The following is a 20190-nucleotide window of genomic DNA, read 5'->3' as shown; positions in this document are numbered from 1 at the left end:
CAAACCTCGCACGGACAGCTTCCATTGATGCAGTGAGCAGTGCACACGGTCCGCAGGATCCGCATTATCGTCTAGCGATGGTGCGTCACACATTGTACTGCGCATGTGTGCCGTCACGACAGCCGGTACATCCACAGTACAGAGGCCGTCTGCACATGGACATCGGACAGGTACGTTGGGGTTCCCGCCAGGGCATAGGGTTGGATTCCAGCTGTAAGATCTTGCAGCTGGAATCCATCCCGTTCATGTGCAGGCGGCCTAAGGCTGGTTTCACACGGGTGACAATTTTGCGCGATTTTCTCACAATGCTACAAATCGCAAGAAAAAAGGTTCGCAGGTTGCTAAATATTGCCGCAATTTGCTATGTTTTGTAGCCCATGTCTCCCTATGGAGCCTTCCTTTGTGTTGCATCGCATGAAAATGTGGTGCAAAGCAAGTTTTACAGTAGGAAGTCCTACTGCTTGTCCCTAAACTAAGCCGTATCTGCATTAAAAAAACACAATATATCACCTAACAGCCGCTGCCAGCTCCGCCGCACTTCTCCTCAAGCACCCCGACTAAGTCTATCAGAGACAGTGCTCGATGAACCACTCAGAGCCAGCGTTTCCTGGAGGCGGGGTTTTTAAACCTCTAATCCAGAAGACTGCAAACAAGTTCTGGGGACCTGCGAGGAGAAGTGCGGCGAAACAGACAGTTGTTAGGTGATGTTTTGTGTGGGTTTTTTTTTATGCAGATAGGGCTTATTTTCAGGGTAGAGCTTATATTTCAAGCCCCCCTAAAAATCACGGCAAAAGAGTGCTACAAAACTGCGCAAACTTGTAGCAACACAAAATCGCCATATCGTCGTGAGAAAACACAGCGATATGGCATAGAACACAGATACAATATCACTGCGATTTTCTTGCCGCCCGTGTGAAAGAGGCCTAAAGCGCACACTGGGCAATATGTATACCTTTCCCGGGTTCAACCTGGTGACAGATTTTCTTTAAACCTGTCAATTCTCATGACCTGTCTATTTTAATAAATATGGTACCTAACAATATAAGAATTCCGGAGCACCTTTGCTCAGAACTTGCATTTTGCCATTCTTCTGCTATTCCTACTGGGGAGGGTCCCTGCACACTCTAGCCCTGTTCAATCAGTTCTGACTGTAAACGGTGACTCCTAGTTGTCAATTTATTCATAAATATAATATTGAGTACTTATGATAAAAGAAGCTCTAGAATTGCTATGTTATGGGGAATGCAAGTATTTATTGAAACAGACATGTCAGTAGTTATGGCAGGGCCTCTTTAACAGGAAGTTCAAGTTTTTATTTTTCTTTGAGAAGTACAATTTGATATTCTACAGTAGCTTTATAAAGAATAAAACATCTCCAGTAAGCAAATGGACTTTAGGAAAGGTGTGGCACCACCTAGTGGGCATAGTCAGTCATTTCAGATATGAAAACCTTATCTGGTCTACAAACTGCTAACTAAAAGAATTTATGGCAATGCAAGAAGTGGGGGATTAACATCTAATGGTAACACCCACTTGTCAATTAAGCCTGAACTACATGGAGAATTTTTAACCACTTAAGGACCAGGGTGTTTTGGTCCCTTTTTTGTTTTATTAAATATGTTTTTTAAACGTAAAGTTGTTTATTTTTAAAATTTTATTTTTAAAAGTATATTTACTTAAAGGGGTTGTCCCGCGCCGAAACGGTTTTTTTTTTTTTTTTTCAATAGCTCCCCCGTTCGGCACGAGACAAACCCGATGCATGTGTTGAAAAAAAAAAACGGATAGTACTTACCCGAATCCCCGCGCTCCGGTGACTTCTTACTTACCTTGCGAAGATGGCCGCCGGGATCTTCACCCTCAGTGGACCGCAGGTCTTCTGTGCAGTCCATTGCCAATTCCAGCCTCCTGATTGGCTGGAATCGGCACACGTGAGGGGGCGGAGCTACGAGGAGCAGCTCTCCAGCACGAGCAGCCCCATTCAACACGGAGAAGACCGGACTGCGCAAGCGCGTCTAATCGGGTGATTAGACGCTGAAAATTAGACAGCACCATGGAGACGGGGACGCTAGCAACGGAACAGGTAAGTGAATAACTTCTGTATGGCTCATAATTAATGCACAATGTACATTACAAAGTGCATTAATATGGCCATACAGAAGTGTATACGCCAACTTTGTTTCGCGGGACAACCCCTTTAAGAATGAAGTACAGTATCGGGTTCCTCATTTTGTTTCGGATGTTTTGAAATATAATCTGCATAGTCTCAGATTACAAGGCGCATATAGCAACAGTTTTGGTTGACGCCGGCCGTCGGTGAGTCATTTTCTTTCACATCCCCCTATAGTGTCAGCAGTCACTAACAGAGGTGGTCTAGGTGTGCTAGGACCCTGCAGCTCTGCTGTGCAGGGGAAGTGGGGGGGACTAGCAGGTCATCGGGTCATAAAGCAGAAATAACACTTCCCCTTTCTCTTTTAACTATATAGCGCTCATTGTGCTATGTAGCCTGTAAAGAAGGCAAAAGCAGTCAAAAAACGCCTGTGACTGACAGCTGAGAACCCGACCTGCTGCTACTAGATTGCAGGAGCAGGACTTAAGTTTTGTTATATTTTTCCTATCGGCTGGGATTAAGGCCTCCTTCACATGGGTGACAGCGATATCGCCGTGAGAAAATAGCAGCGATATCGCAGCCGTGTTACCACAATTTCTATGCATTTTGCAGTGCGTCGATATTGCAATTTTGTCGTGCTATAAGGTCACACGACTTTGTAGTGCTCTTTTACTGGGATTTTTTTTGGGGGGGAGGGGGGGCGGCTGGAAATATAAACCCTACCCCGAAAATAAGCCCTGACTGCATTTAAAAAAAACAAACAATACATTACCTAACAGGCGCTGTGCCGTACTTCTCCCGAATCTCTGGCACACTTGTTTGCAGTCTTCAGCCACCGCTTCCTTGTTAAAATCTCATAAATCCCACCTCCAGCAAGCACTGGCTCTGATTGGTTCCAGAGTGCCGCGGCTCAGCCAATCAATGCAGCACATTATGAACCAATCACAGCCATACGCAGAGGTCAGAGCAGAAACTTCCGCTCTCAGTAACTGATCTCCAGTTGTTTCATCCAATTAGACACAGTTTCCATGACTCGAAATGTACAGCGGTTGTCCTTCCTGCAGCTTGCGGCCGCTCACCAAGGATTCCCCTTGTAGCTGTCTGGTGTCTCTCTTACTATATTGCAGAAGGTATCAGCCGCTCCGCACTGCGTCATGTCACACCAGCTTTGCAGCAGTGATCTCTGCTCTGCAGGCCTGGTTGTCCCTCACACCGTCCGATCAGCAGTACTTCTCCTGTACAATAACTCTTCTGTCTCTCCCTCACTACTTGTGATGTGGTTATAAAGCATTTTCTTATCTCTTCAAGAGCCCCTGATGACTTTTAGGACATGCAAGAGGGCGTGCTCACCCCTATTCATTATCCTTTATACATAGAGGCTGTGGTGGGCAAGGTTTCCTCCCGGCATTCCATAATTTCTGTGTTAACCCCTTGTGGGTAGCCCCTTACAAACATGGCATAACTTCACATACTATACAGGTTTTAAGTTAGCTCACAGCTGCCAGTCAAGGTAAACCCCCCGTATAATCATGCCTCCCAACTATCCCAGGTCTAATCCCGGATTTCAGGTGCGGTCAAGCTGTCATGGGAAGTTTGCCTGTCACAAGTCCCTATTTCAACTGTCCAGCATCCTCATGACACAGATACCTGTGTCCTTCACCATTCCCCATGTGGCCTCAGCTGTTGGTGGCCTGGCATAGGCAGGCACAATGCAGTAATGACATTGCAACTGTTGTGCTGCGCTGCAGACAACACAAACTGGAGGACACCTGCAGAGGGATTAGCACTATTCGTCACAGGAGCGTTCCTAGGTGAGAACTCATATTGTTATGTTTAGGGACAATATTTCTGTGTGGGGAGTCATTAAAGGTAGTCTGCCACTGATGTACTCCCAACTGTGCATTTACATTGTGGCCGCTTTCACACAGGCAATTTTATGCCGCGTTTTTCTCGCAATGCAACAGTGCTACAAATCGCATGTATGTAAAGCCCATTCTTTCCAATGGGTTCTTCCACACGAGCGATATTTTGAATTAATCAGCTGCAAATTATTCAGTAGGCGGACCTGCAACTCATTCTGGCCAAAGCTGTCCTCCACTGAGTCCTCCTCAGTCCTCACCTTGTCTAATGATTGATGTCTACAGCTCCATTTCCTGGGGGCTCTATTTCTCTATGGGCACCTCTAATCAGGCATCCTTACTGAGTGAGGGGGACTAAGGGGGCATCTATACTGTGTGTGGAAGAACTGGGGAGCATTACTGCTGTGAGAGGGGCACTATAGGGGCATCTTTACTATGTGCAGGGCACTAAGGGAACATCCTTAATGTATTAGGCTTCATTCACATTGCATATATCGGCCCCGTTTTCACAGCCGGCCAATATACGTGACCCATCTGAGGCATTGGTTTCCAATGCATTAGTTCAGATGTCCGTTTTTGCGGTGCATAAAAACGGTCGGCCGGCAAAGATACGGTGAGCATTCTGGTCAGACGTTTTTATGCTGTTCGGAAAAGATAGTTCTGGAACTATCTGCTGTCCGGTCCCATGAACTCCTATGGCAGCTAATGGGAGCTGCCAAAAAAGGGATGTGGGAGGAAGTTTAGCAGAGGCTGGGCGGGGACAGGAGCTAGTTTTCTAAACTCTAGTCCCCTCCCTCTTGTCAGCTGTTGGCAAAGAGAGAAAGCGGGATGGGGCAGGAGATTAGCATACTAGCTGCCTCTCGTTCATGTAATGTTCGGCCGCGCTGTGGCCGTGACAGCACCCGTGTGAAAGAGGCCTCAGGGACACTGAAAGGGCCATCATTACTGTGAAGCGCACTAAGAAGGCATCATCACTGTGTGGGATGCTATTATTGTTTGCCACATAAGGCAGAGCACTAATAGTTTGGGGGCATAAAGGGTACTAGGCAAGGGTGTATGAACAGGGATTTTAAGGAATTATTATTAAAAGTTATTTTTTAGGGGTTTCTATTCTGTGAAGGATTACTAGACCCCTCTTCCCCAGTGAGTCTTCTGTATGCACAAAGGGGCCCAAACCGAAAGAAGCAGCCGGTGGCTTTTAGAACAGACATTTTCTGCAACAGAAACTTTAACCTTTAAAAAAATCTTTATGTGATTGCCATTACCCATAGGATAACAACGATCACATGACCGAGAACCGCTCACCAGGACCTCCGGGCACTGTTCCATATTCTTGGCTACCCTTCGTAGCCTGGAGCAAGGAGATTTTGAATTTCCCCGGCACTCCACAGGTTCTGTGCATGCATCCAAAATTTTGCCAGCGGGCATATGCGCAGAATCTGGGAAAGGTCTGTGCAGGAAGACTGCGTTGTGGGACATCGCCGGAGGCCTTAGGTAAGAAGTTTCACCTCCTCTCAAAGATCGAATTCATGAGGGGAGATGAAACTTTAACTTTTTAAAGTTTTTTTTTAAACTTTTACTTGATTGCTGTTATCCATTCTACAGGGCCAACATGTTTTCACGGCACTGTAGAATTAAGCCCAGATGCAGCATCCCAGCAGCCACCTAGACATGAGGCCCACACTGAGGAGCTGGCAGGGTAGAGTTGGCATTTGTGATAGTGGCTCTACCACACTCCCCGGAGGGAAGCATGGAACCATTGCCCAAGTACCGCTAGGCCTCTTCCAGGCAACGCTGGGACAGTGGTTACCTGTATAAGTGTGGTAGACTTTAGGTTTGTCACGTGTGATGGCACCGTTCCTTTCACACCGTTGAGTAACCGGCGGATAAATAAAGAGAGTCCACACACACAGTTGAAACTTGATAACTCGGTCACTCAGAATGGGCAATAACTGGTGAACTTTACTTGAAACGTTGCAGAGTACAGCTTTACACACCAGTGCAGGCAAGACAGAGAATGTGAGTTCAGGGAGAAGACACAGGATGATGCCAGTCCTACAGGCCAAGTTATCTGTAAGGTACCGCTCCTGGAAGGGAAACAATTCGGTGGAGGATGGGGGTAGGAACACTCCACAGACACTCAGCACTTTAAGACAGCTCTGCATGGCGGACTCCTCACTCGTTCTTCATGGGCGGTTGGCATGGAAGACTTCAGGATACTTCTCCTCTTCTTCCATCACTTCACCACATGAGGATTGAAGGTACCCCCATGTGGCTGGCACTCTCACTCCTCTCTCAACCATAGAAGATGATGAAAGACTGTTTACAGACACATCTCAATCACTCACATTTATAGAGTGCAGACGTCATGCGACTAGACAGATATTGCACAGTGTATCCACATTGAAGACATGACATGTATGACAATCATGGAGGGGCCAGAAATAGGTGTTTCGGGCCACTACACAGACACCCAAGATCTAAAAACATGTATGGGTGGTCACTAAGGGATTAAAGAGACAAGGATTGGACTAGATTGAAATGCAGTCTCATAGTATGGACCAAATGTACTTATATACAAAAAATAATTTCCTTAAAGCCAGCAGAAAGACGCCATGTTCGATTATTTCAGCCAGCCCTAGTTGTACAATAAGGCTTCATTGTGGAGTACAGTGGTGTTGTGAAGCAGGAGCACAGCAGTGGGCATGATTAGTATGCTGGCTGGGCCGTATAGCATGCTTCATTAGGTGAATACAGGCTACTCAAAGCTTGCACAGTAAAAGAAGACTAGTCTCACAGTCAGATCCAATTACTGGTGCATTTAATGTGGCCCAGTACGTGAACAGGAAATAGGTAACAAAGAAGTCCTTCCATTTACATGTACTCTATTATGGAGGAGATGATGTCCAATCCTATTTATCGCCACATTTTCTCTATGCAAGAATCTGATGTGTTCTTCAGCTGGAATTTATTATTTTGGGGTTTTACGGGTTACACTACTGGTTTTAATTTTAAATGTTGACTTTAACAGCAAGCATATTAAGCAGATCCAATGTACTGCATATACCAAAGTGAGGTTTCTAATCCTATTGCTGTTACCGGCTGTTATAGAGGTACCAGGGGGCTGTTTTAGGCTATGTTCACATGGGGCAGATTTGCTGCGGATTTTCCGCGCAGAAAATACACAAATAATCCATAGCAAAATATGCAACAAATTCACAATAGTAGCAGCAGATTTTTTTCACCAACGGAAATTACAGATTGAATGCACAAAAAATGTGCAGACAATACACAGCAAATCCGCCCCGTGTGGACATAGCCTTAGAGCACAATAACTGCTGTGCTAAGCCAATGAAATTGAGGGCTTTTACCCACTAGCGTTTTTTTTTCAATGGAAGTTGCATTTTTAACAGAAAGTCCCATTGACATTTGGAAAAAAAACGCAGCGAATTTGCAGCGAAAAAAAAACCACTAGTGGGTAAAAGCCCCAAGAAGTACTTTTTATATTACATAAAAATTATCTGATGAAATGGCAGAAGAGAGCTATACAATTTTATAAGTGGTCAGGGGCATGGCTGGAAAGCGCCCGCACCTGTCCACGAGCGGAGAATCATGGCGATTCTCCGCTCGCAGCGGGCATTTCGCAGCATGCTGCGAATTGCCCCGATTCTCAGCGGTCAGCCTATCTATTAGATAGGGCTGACCGGCGGAGATTCGGCGGCGGCTCCTGCTCCGGAGCAGCGGCTCCCGTGGTGGAGCTTCGCCGCGGGATACCGCATCACCCGTGGACAGCCGGCTTTATTTCTATTATTTAAGGACTCTAAAGACAGGGTCTATTCCACTGTGGCTTTTTCACTCCGGACCTCATGGGCTCTGTTATAACATATCCTGTTCTGCATATCAAAGTGTTAACGACCCCTTGTCCATGAGTGTGTGTGTGAGTGCTTCTCATGCTCCACCCCTGATCACATAATGGTGACGTCATCGCAGGTCCTAAAGCATAAAACATGCAGAGCCTGACAGCAGCCATGTGCTCACTGGACCTGTGATGATGTCACCCTTGTGTGATCAGTCACTTGGGCTCTGATCTCCGCCGCTGATCACAGGATGCTGACGTCATCACTGCTGATTCCCTTTATTAAAAGCCTGCAGAGCTGGACAGCAGCCTTCTGCTGATAGGACCTGTAATGATGCCACCATCATGTGATCAGTCACCTGTGTGGGAGGAGTCCAGGATCATATGACGGTGATGTCATCACAGATCCTAAACCAGCACAGGCCAACAAAATGTATGTAGTACAGCTGTGTGTGCCTGTTACATGTGCATCTAATGTAGCAGAGCTGTGTCTGTGTGACACACATGTAGCAGAGCTGTATGTCTGTGACATGCGCATGTAATGTAGCAGAGCTGTGTGTCTGTGACATGCGCATGTAATGTAGCAGAGCTGTGTTTGTGTGTGATATGCACATGTAGTTGAGTTATGTGTGATGGACACATGTAGCAGAGCTGTGTGTGTAACGCACGCATGTAGCGGAGCTGTGTGTGTGACGCATGCATGTAGCAATGCTGTGTTCGTGACTTGCGCATGTAGTAGAGCGGTGTGTGTCTGTGTAGCAGAGCTGTGTGGCCTAATTACTAGTATTGGGTAAATGGAGGTTTACCAACTCCTACTTGCTGCATTCTCTATATAATATAGTGGAAACAGGGTTATGCACAAATGCAATCACCTTTCTACTGAAGTACATGGATAATGTAACAGTGAGGAATTTGTGAACGGGAATCAGGTAATAACTGAATAAATGTTACCTGTGGGTCCTGGACAACCTAGTCCAGCACTGGTTCTGCAGCATTGATACTCATACCAGTGTATAATTTGCCATTATTTTGGCCAGTTTCAGCATGAGTAAATTGTTAGTAACTTCCAGGAAAATGTTATTTCCTTTTTTGTAGCCTGTATGACTATTCATTTGTAGGAAGACCTAGAAATATCTGGTATTAGTTAATTTATCAGCTTCTGTTCCAGGAATCCCCTGGATTGAAGTTTATTCAAAAGGATGTATAAAACAATTCCAAAATATGATTCATGTAAATATAGGCTGAATAACAGGCAGTCTTAATATAAAATGCCAATTACAAGAACTTATGTATATACCTCGAGGACTACACGTTACAGCTTAAAGAGTAGTAACCAATGATAATATGAAAGTTCATATTATTGGGAAATCATCAATAAGGAGACAGATTACCATAACTCTTGTCAGGCTTTTATTACTAAATTCAGCAGTTACAGTATTTCTGACAATTCTGTCCTCAGTATCAAATAAAATCAGATTTTACAAATGGTCATTTGACAGATTAAAATGAAACCAAAATATCCTATTTTCTGCTTATTCACCATTTTGGTGTTTATGATATGTTGATTTTAAACTTAGAACAATACAATTTAATGTACAGTTTTACAGTCAGATGAGTGTATTGTTCTAAGTGTACAATGATGTTACATAGCTCTATAATTGTAGCTCTAACAAACAAGTAACCCTTATTGACGTATAAGCAATACCTCCATATACCAGGAGGTGCAGAATAACTCTGGCAAGGGTATAAATGCCCTCACTGGTGGCACCTGCACTTGCAGTGTAGTGATCTGTATATGTCACCCACTCTCATTGCTAAGCTAGAATTGGAGTTCAAAAAGAGTTCCATAGATAAGGAGCATTTTTCAGTAAGGTATAGTACCCCACCCAGTGTGTGGCAACCATTTGTACCACACCAAATCCAATCAACCACAGAAGAACCTCATTCAGTAAACGTTCCATTGGAGGAACAAACCTTCACCACTCACGGTCAGCAGCTTCTCAATGGCTCATGCAACATAGTTATATGAAACATACAGGAACATATAGTAAATAGAAAATGGGCAGAACGCCCTAGAATATCACTCTATTGATGGTTTCCAATGACAGTAGATAGTATTAAACACTCAGTGGGGAGGAGAGGGGACTACGCCAGGTTGCTCAAAGTATCCAAAGAAGCAGGAATTTGTAGAGGAGGCATCAATGTATCAATATTCCAACTGTTTATTAAGACCACGAAGGCCTTTTGGGAGTATATACATCAAATTCTCTTCCTCAGGAGTGGGGCACTTACACCATGCTCATCACTTACATGTATAGTGACATTCTGATTCAGCAGGACCAAGCTAGGAAGGAGCTTTTTGAACCAGAATGCCACTATAAATGTAAGAGATGTGCATGGTGTATGTGCTTTACTCCTAAGTAAGGGGAATTAATGTATCTACTGCGTCAAGTGCTCCAATAAAGATCTACAATACTGGTACATTCCTGCTTCCTTGGATTCTTCAGGGCGGTGAGTAAGCTGAAGCGGTCCCTTCTCTTTTCCCCACCCAGTGCGTGGTTTATGTTATCTACTGCCATTGGATACTATCACCAGAGTGATATTCCCTGTACATTGCTAAGCTATGGCCTGAAACATATTTGCTGCTTAGCAAACCTCAGATCCAGGAAGTTAATCATTACGTTGTGTTAAAGACTTTGGATTTTTAGTGGTAGGATCAACTTCTTAAAAGCATAGTCCTTAAAAAATTGTGTATTTCTGAACGATCAATACTGTATTTACGGCTACATGGTCACAAGAATGTTAGGGATGAAAGAAAAAAATTAAAACTATGGGTGAATGGTCTTGGTGACATCCACAAAAACATCAGCCAATCTCTTCAGTGGTTGGATGACAGCACTCCTTCCAGATCTGTGGATGTGTATGATGTCTACCACAGGTCCTTACATACAGTAGGAAGCGGGACTCCAAGGATTCAATTGTGCAATTAATCGTACTTTATTCACAGTGCTATGTATTCACTGAAAAAGGCAGCATAGTTTAAAGAGGTTTTCCAGGAAAATACTATCAGTAGTTGATCAGCTGGGGTCTGCTGCTTGGCCGATCACCTGATCGGGCACCTGCTGTCAGCACATTGGTACAGAGCAGAAGCTGCTGCTCTGACCCGTGTAGTGGCCGGTGCTTGTAACTGCAAGTGTAGCTCCCATTGATTTTAATGATAGCTGCTTCCTGGTGTACATCCATAGCAACTTTGTTCTAAAAGTTAACTTTGTATCAAGGCAATAGAGTTGTGTAATATGTAGTAGTATGTCACTCCTTTTATAGTGCCAGTTGTGTAGTTCCTCTACTGTTCCTTCAAGAAATGTAAGAATAATTTGACATACAGGTGTAGTCTTTCCTTTGGTCAATATGGCATGTCCCTACACACCGACCACTGTTCAATGAATGCGGACAGTTTCAAACTATAAAGGGACACTCCTATTAGCAAGGGGAATGGTAACACTGAGATGTCAATTTATTCATACATTACAAAGAGGAATAACTAAAGAACGGCACAATGCAGAGTTCTAGAAAGATTCTCCAGAATTTTTATTTTATGGGAACATCTAAGTATTTAATAAAAAAAAAAAAAACACGTCATAGGAGCCAACAGATCATCTTTAATTCCAAATCTTCCTGTCATTTTTTTACATTATATTTTCTGAGAAGAACACGTGACATGAGACCTGTAGCAGAATTCTTTAAATATTTTTTAAAAATCCTACAATGATTCATTGCTGAGGTCAATGATTGGCTACAGTGGTCACATGTTCTCCATGTGATGTCACCGCTGTAGTAGGGTAAACAGTCTAGTGGGAATAAACCGAGTGGCAGCACTAGATCTAGAAGGTAAGTATTGTTTTTTTAGTTGTTTGTATGCAATTGACAGCCATTGCCATGTTAATAGCCCTTTAATACTATGGGGTGGGTATATCTTACCTTTGTCGAGTCTAGCAATGTAGAGGCGTTACTTAAAACCCTTGGACTACATTTAAAATCTATAAACCCCCAACTATCACACATAATTTATAGCACTGCTGTATTCATATATGGTAGACGAAGCTTTCAGACTCCATGACCCAGGTGTGATTGCAACCTCTGCACCCTCTACAGTTTTGCCCTCACAGCTTGGATGATACCAACATGATGCCTACAGTTTATAGAAACTACTACTTTTCAGCTGTTAGGCATGGCAGAGATGACGTTTCCTGCTGTGACCAGAATATAATCCAGTAATGCAAAATGGAGCAGAACATTTCAAAAAGGTGAGCTTGCTATAGGACTTACCACAGTGCACAGTGGGTCAAGCACTGATGGTCAACCTTGTAAGGAATATGTAATGAAATGTAGACAACCTAGTATTGTCTGTTATTCAGTATTATACGAAGTTCACATGACATGAAGATACTGGAATATTTAGTATGACATTGTCAGCACACACTGAAGAATGTAGCAGTAGTATCATTGTATAGCTCTGAAAAATGTTTAATTACACATACTGTACACAAATTCTATGTAAGGACAATAGACCTACCTGGTATTTTAGCGAGAACCATTAACTTTATAGACATCAAGTAAACATTTGAAGCAGATTAAAACGTCACATTTTCAGTATTTCTGGAGCAAATAATACAATTGTAGTGCATGGATTGGTCAAGGAAAATTATAATTTCAATAGACCACTGGTGATTTTATCATAAATGTCTTTGGTCATTGGCACATAAGACTTTTGAGAATCATCTAAGAAGTAAAGTGGATCTGATATTATGGATGGGTCGAATCCTTGTTCCACAAGACGAAATTTCTGTTGCTTGAATGTCCCAGTGACTTCCATGTTTTCCTACAAGGAATTGAAACCATACATTAATGAGTCTTCCATTGAATATTGGGTGTCCAGCCTCTGATGACTTAGCATGGGAAATGCTGGCAAGTGGGTGAGCTTCCAGGAGCAGCAGGATTTCAGGCACACTATGGCATGATGAGGTCACCTGTCTAATGTAATTTACACAAGCCTTGAATGTAATCTGTATTCATTACATACTGAAGGTTTAAGCTAAAAGTTAATCCAATAAAGTTCTTTCTTTAATGGTGATAACACTGTACATGACCTGTGAGGTCACAAAGGTTTTCCTAAATCATGTGCATGCAAGTTCAGAAGTTCATCATATGTTTCGGCAGAATATTGTGCATTAACTTCCTTTACTCTATGTATAAGGAATCATATTGCCTGTTTAAGTCCAATGATTGGACATGTAGAAAAGTACAAGTAGGTTTACACTGTTTAGGTTCAACATTTAACATAATTCAACAGCAGTGAAAAGTTGACAACTGAATGCAAAAGAAAAAAAAAATCTTGCAACGCCTAGATGGAAAAGTAAGAAAATGTGTCACATTTCAGGACTGGTCAGGATAAATTAACGATGTATAGAATGTAGTGACACTTCCATTCAATGGTCTTTTTTTATTCAAGTCTTGTACAGTGGCTAGAAAAGCCCCAAGGACAGCATTTTCTATCCAACGTAAAAGACTGACAGGGACGGAAAAAGGGTTTCAGAATAACACTTACATGGGGGCACCATGTAGATCTGTGGTTCGGTATGAACAAAGTGATACATTCCCCTTAAGTCAACAAATATGCATTTTGAAAGTTGAGAACTTTAGAAAGTTCATAGTACTGTTGGATCATGCTACTAACATGGTAGCTGTGTGAGATTATTAGTCAAGATAAATGCATTTGTCAATTGGATGTTGTGATTTTACAGGGTGTCACTTAGTACATCTTAAATTGGACTCAAAAGCTAAAGGAGCACCCCAGGAAAATGTAATCACAGTGCATGACACTGGGATTCGTGGTCAGACCCCAGTCAGATGGCAATAGTCTGGTCAGTATTTGCAAGCTAAACCCAGGTATGGAGCCTACAGAGAAAAGTACAGTCAAACCTCTAGCTTCGTTGGTAATCCGTCCGAAAGCAATTGGCTGAACTTGAAACCAATGAAACTTGAGGCAATTATTTCCATAGGAATCAATGTAAATGCAATTAATTCATTCTAGACATTCCAAAAAACATACTAAACCACATTTTTGTACAGCGTTTAGCGCTGCCTTTTCAGCACAGTACTAAACGCTATACAACACTCCTATTCATTTCAATGGGGCTGCTCACACAAGCGTCAAAGGGCAGCGTTTCCAACGCTGCGCTTTGACAGCGATGCATGTTCTATCTTTAGCTGTTTTTGGCCCTGCGTCACCAATTGAAATGAATGGGTAACGGTTTCAGCACTGCCGAAAACACAGCACAACTTGGTACCGTGTTTTGGGCAGCACTAAACGCCCTAACTACACTACCTGAGAGAAGAAAAAAAATCAATACTCATCTTGCAGGTGCCGTCGGTGTCCTGGGAGCCTCTCTCCGGATCTCCGTGCAGGCTGCTGGGCACTTGTCAAGCCAGCAGAGCATCTTGCTAGTGATGGAGATTGAAATCCCCTGCCTCCAGTAAGAAATTGCTCTGACTGGCTGAGTGACAGCCCGCTCAGCCAATCACAGACAGCGCTGAATGCTCCAATCACAGCCATTCATCCATGCATAGCTGTGATTGGAGAAATCCATGAATGGCTGTAATTGGAGCATCCGTGGGCAGCATCAGCAGCAAGTTCACTTTGGCCGGCGTCGATACTAGAAGCAGGCAGCGAAAGTAGAGGCGAAATTCTGCGTTGAAGGCTCAGTGAAAGTGGAAACGGGCGAAAGTAGAAGCCAACAAAACTAGACATATGACTGTATAATGATTTGCATGTCTTCTGTATTTTGTACCCATTACTGGATTAGCTTACAAATACCGTTGCAAAATATTGACCACATAATACTATGTCTGATTGGGTCCTATGGTGGTTTTCACTCCCCTTCTTTTATTGACTTTTGTAATAGGCATAAGGCTCCGTTAACATCTGCCTCTTGACTCATGCTTTTTTACTGGTAGCCAAGACAGTGCCGGATTTCTCATACGATTGACACTAATGGGGCATGATGGACCCCATTACCTTACAGAGGGGTTTGTTTGATAGAACCGCCATTTGAGCCTTTAGTGCAGGTGTGAACAGAGGCTAACAGAAAATTATTTTGAAAGTAGTGTAACAAGCTGATAAATGTATTGCTGCTTTTGAGTGGTATCTTTTAAACTGAACCTCAAACTTTTACATATTTCAGTTGTCTTAGCATCATCTCTTCATAAACAGGACAGGGTCGCCATTGACCTATACAGGGTCCTAGTATACTTGCAGTCTAAATATCCATGACAAATCATAATACTTACAGTTACAGGGCAGTATCGGGATGTTTTTTTTTTTTTTTTTTTAAATAATGGATGATATTTTAAAGCAATAGTACCTGCAACCTCAGAAATCGCGGGTATGCATATCCAGGTAGATAGTTTACAACATGCTCATAGATGCTTTTTAAATGTAATGACATGCCAGGCTTTAGAATAATTGATGCCATGCCCACTTTTCCCTCATGATCTAAAGGAAAACAAAAAGGCATATACATAACTCAGAATGTAGTCAGAGTTTAATTCATGCACACTAAAAAGTGAGAGACCATTAAATTAATAAAGCTATCTCAACAACACTAAAAGGCAAAAGACTAGCCCCACCACCCCATATGCACGCACACACACACGCAGTATTTTTGTCCACTCCTGTCTTGTGTCCTCATTATTAGAATGATTAAGACAGACATATATACTGTACAGGTGATGTAGACATTGGCTAGTGTCAGTAAACAATAATTGGATTGGATTGCAATGGATATGACTATGGAGAACTCACCTTGACATGTCTATGCAGCTTACTGAATCTATATCTAATGAGATGCAGTTAGAAGTACAATATCAACTCAGCGATTGAGTCAGGTTTGTTCAACAAGATTTTAGTTGGTTATACATGCAGGGAAGAAAGTATGAGCAAAAGTTAGATATCCAATCTCTTATCATAAAAAAACGAGCACTGCTATTATATCTATAAATGCAATGCTGAAAGTCTAAATACTTAGGTCAGAACAAAGGAGCACCAGAGCCCAATGCCGATGCGTTACATAGTGTTATGTACACTAATTTTAAAACAAGTTTTAACCCTTTCCAATCCACTGTCTGACGTCTGAAGACATTCTAATTAAAGGCTGTACAGCTCTAATGTCGGAAGACATCCGGCAGGGTATTCTTACTGTATATTGCCAGCCGCTCTGTTGTTGGGGGCCTCTCCAGCATATCCCATACCGCAGTACTAGCTCTAGTCAGCAGATGGTGCCATTGTATAATGGCAGAAAGAGAAAGCCCCCTAGGAAACCCTGAATCCACAATTGGATTGCAAAGGGTTAAGATTTTCTGTATTGGATACTGCTCATCTACAGTCCTTGTATATATCTACAGTACTGACATAGTGTGTAATTACACTAGGGTATTTATACACTTGGAATGCATATGCCTATGACATATGGCAGTCTCTTACAGTCTTGAAATCTTTTTTCACCAAGGCCTCAATATCTCTTTTAAATATTGGGGTATATTGCCTTCTTTAAGAAATGTTAGTGTAGCATGAACCACAAAGCACGTACCTATTGACTAGTAATCTGGTATAGGTAACTAATGTGTTTTAGCATGGAACTCAGAAAGCTACACTTCCGTTTTCTGGAACATATGTTTCACAGAAAAAACTGTCTGAGGTCTTTTCAATAAATTTATGCAAGAAAAAAAATTATAAATGCTTAAATAAATATGCCTTGTTGTGTTCAGTACAGCTACAATAAAGGTATTCATATAACATGACATAGTTCAAGATCAGCAGTCAAAATGGTACAGGGTCTGGGACAGAAAATCTCAAGAAACATGTGGGGAACTTAAAGGGGTTTTCCCACTACCTAGAACTGCTCCACAACCTCTCTGTACTTCCTGGTTGCTGCTGACAAGAACATGTGACTTCTGCAGCCAATCACTGGCTAGAGAAGGTCACTGCTGTGGCCACTGTTTGGCTGTAGCAGCCACATGTCCTTGTCAGCAGCAACTAGGAAGCACAGAGTGGTTGTGGGAAGACTGCTATATCATGTACATTTTCAAGGAAGTGAAAGCATGTTCACATCTGCAAATTCAACATAAAATCCTGGAGGAAATAGCACAACATCTTGTACTATTTTGTCTGGGAAAATGTTGTCCGGGGTGCTGAAGGAGAGGTGCAACCCATTATCGTGATTGGGACCCATTTGGTGCAATGCGTGTCCAGCATACTCCAGATCTAGCACTTCAACTTTCCCCTTGTTCAGCTCCGGGGACAGAGCCAGGCAATGGAAAAAGTAAACACCGAGTTGAAAGGAGCCTAAAGGAACGGTTGATATGATTATGACTAAGCTTTAACTATGATAACTATGTAGCTACAGTTCATGAGCCGTATATAATCCCAAAGAGCTTAAAGAGGTCCTGTCATCATAATATACTGCTCTCCTATAGGACAGCATAGTATGGGGACAGGACAGCTCTCCTATTAGCCCGAATGACAAAAACATTTTTGCCATTTGACTAATAAGAGCAATTAAAGAATACAGTGGTCTCTTAGTAATAACTCCCCTGTATTTATGAGGGCATTGCTTTTCCACCTTATATCACCAAGTTTTAAAGTAGTATTCCCCATTTATAAAGTGAAGGCATATTGTTAGGATTTATCTTCACTTTATAATCAGTGGGATTCAGATCTCTGGGACCCCCATTGATTCTGAAATTAAGGGTCTGCAGTACTGTTGCAATATGCAATCAATTTCAAGATGGAACTACCCTGTTAACTGCTGCCAGGACTCAGAAAACCTGTGAGTCCTGCTTCTTCCACTCATGTAGAGTGATTGACACCTCTACCTTTATACATAGATTAAAGGAAGGCTGTCAATGAATCTGAGTTGTAGAAGCAGGACCGAAGACTTTATGCAAGCCGTAGCATCATGTAATCCGCTTTTAACATAGTATTACAGAAGCTGTATATCGCTTAGCTCCCCATTTCCGCCTTCATCTTATACTGTGATCAAATTATACATAAGGGTCTGATAAACTGGCTTTAGTGTATATAACCTATATTAGTACCTGGTACGCTCACTCCATAGATATTGGCTTCTTGTATGAAGTCAAGCATTCCAATCATATCAGAGACTTCGGTTGTAGCGACATTTTCTCCTTTCCACCTAGAAAGGGGAACCATAGTTATATTAAAAATGCATGCATCATATTTGTATCAAGTATCTTTATAATTCTTGCCCTAGGAACTTTGTCTTCACCCATAATGCTGCAAATTAAGAATGCTTCCAAAAATAAAAGACATCTGACTCTAAATTTATTCTGCAGCAGGACGACCCAAAACATCCAGCCAATGTCATTATCTTCAGCATAAAGAGGAACAAGGAGTCCTGGAAGTGATGATATGGCCTCCACAGATCCCCGTTCTCAACATCATTGAGTCTACTTTGGATTACACAGAGACAGAAGGATTTGAGCAAGCCTTCATCCATAGAATATCTGTGGTTAGTTCTTCAATATGCTTAAAAAAACGCCCTGCCGATTTCCTTCAAAAATTGTGTGCAAATGTACCTAGAAGAACTGATGCTGTTGTGAAGACAAAGGGCAGTAACACTAAATATTGATTTGATTGGGATTTCTCCTCCTTTCATTCTCTTTGTATTTTGTTATTTGAAAGAAATAAACTACTAACACTTCTCTTTTTCAAAACCATTCTTACTCTACAGCATTTTTTCCACATTTGCCTAAAACATTTGCATAGTACTGTATGTATAGAAAATCAGATTTTTTTTAGCTACATCCTGTACAATATAGTAGAGAACTGCATTCACAAAGCAACTGCTTTGGAAACAGCTTTTGGAAATAGTTGACAATATTTTTGGTTAACATTTCAGTATGCAGGCGTGCCATAAGAGGGCGAACAATGGTTGTGGGGGAAAGATTAAGCATTCTGATTCTAAGCATATTAAGAAATTATTATATCTAGTTGGGCTATATTTTAAAAGGGATTTCTTTTAAAATTGGAAAACTCCTTTAACAACTTAGTTGTGCTCATAGGTTGCAGTGTGATAATTATTGTACAACGGTTAACGTACAGAATACACTTCAAGGAATGCAAATCATTACAATAGCTCTGTGGAGACATAAAAGCGTAACTGCGCTTTCTAAAAACTTTTCACATGTCATAGTGACATGTCAAATGTTTTAATCGCTACACGTGATCGGCTAAGTGATTGTACTCAAAGAGTGGTCATAAATGGCTACACATCCAAGTGGAAGAATGTATCAAGTGGAGTACCGCAAGGCTCTGTTCTAGGCCCAGTGTTGTTCAACATTTTTATAAATGATCTGGAGGAGGGAATTGATGGGAAACTGATCAAATTTGCAGACACAAAGCTAGGAGGGATAGCTTAGACTAGGGAAGAGTGAGTATTCAAAAAGATCTAGAAAAACTTGCACAGTGGGCGACGACTAACAGAATGGTATTTAACAAGGAGAAATGCAAAGTCCTACATCTGGGCAAGAAAAATGAAAAAAGCACATACAGAATGGGAGGAATTGGGCTAAGCAGAACATGTGGGTATATTAATAGATCATAGACTGAACATGAGCCAACAATGTGATGCAGCAGCAAAAAAGGCAAACACAATTCAGGGATGTATTAAGAGAAGCATAGAGTCTAGATCACATGAGTTAATTATTCCCCTCTACTCTTCCTTAGTCAGAACTCATCTGGAATACTGTGTCCAGTTCTGGGCACCCACTTTAAAAAAGACATAGACAAACTGAAGCAAGTTCAGAGAAGAGTTACCAAGATGGTGAGCAGTCTGCAAATCATGTCCTATGAGGAACGGTTAAAGGATCTGGGAATGTTTAGCTTGCAGAAGAGAAGGCTGAGAGGAGACCTAATAGCTGTCTACAAATATCTGAAGGGCTGTCACAGTGAAGAGGGATCAGCCCTATTCTCATTTGGATAAGGAAAGACTAGAAGCAATGGGATGAAACTGAAAGGGAGGAGATACAAAGTAGATATTAGAAAAAACTTTCTGACAGTGAGGGTGATCAATAAGTGGAACAGGTTACCACAGGAGATGGTGAGTTCTCCTTCAATGGAAGTATTCAAACAAAGGCTGGACAAATATCTGTCTCGCATGATTTAGTGAATCCTGCACTGAGCTGGAGGTTGGACCAGATGATCCGTGAGGTTCCTTCCAAATCTACCAGTCTGTAAGTCTATATACAACCTGTTACGACCGTGTGGGCAACTAAGCACAGGGCCCACACAA

At 42.2% G+C, this 20190-nt stretch overlaps 1 protein-coding gene across 1 annotated transcript in view; it reads right to left on the bottom strand.

Moving 5' to 3' along the window:
- Positions 1-9219: 9219 nt before the first annotated feature.
- SLC27A6 (solute carrier family 27 member 6) overlaps positions 9220-20190 on the bottom strand; it is a 46442-nt gene continuing 35471 nt past the window's right edge. The window contains exons 9-11 of the mRNA XM_066603161.1: positions 17975-18072; positions 15244-15374; positions 9220-12701 (exon numbers count right to left, since the gene is read on the bottom strand). Coding sequence (XP_066459258.1) covers positions 12525-12701; positions 15244-15374; positions 17975-18072 — 406 coding nt within the window. The 3' untranslated portion in view covers positions 9220-12524. The remainder of the gene's footprint in view (positions 12702-15243; positions 15375-17974; positions 18073-20190) is intronic.

This window comes from Eleutherodactylus coqui, chromosome 5, assembly GCF_035609145.1.
Source record: "Eleutherodactylus coqui strain aEleCoq1 chromosome 5, aEleCoq1.hap1, whole genome shotgun sequence".
NCBI classification, from domain to species: Eukaryota; Metazoa; Chordata; class Amphibia; order Anura; family Eleutherodactylidae; genus Eleutherodactylus; species Eleutherodactylus coqui.
The sequence above is the reverse complement of the archived record's forward strand: the minus strand, read 5'-3'. Positions and strand labels throughout refer to the sequence as shown.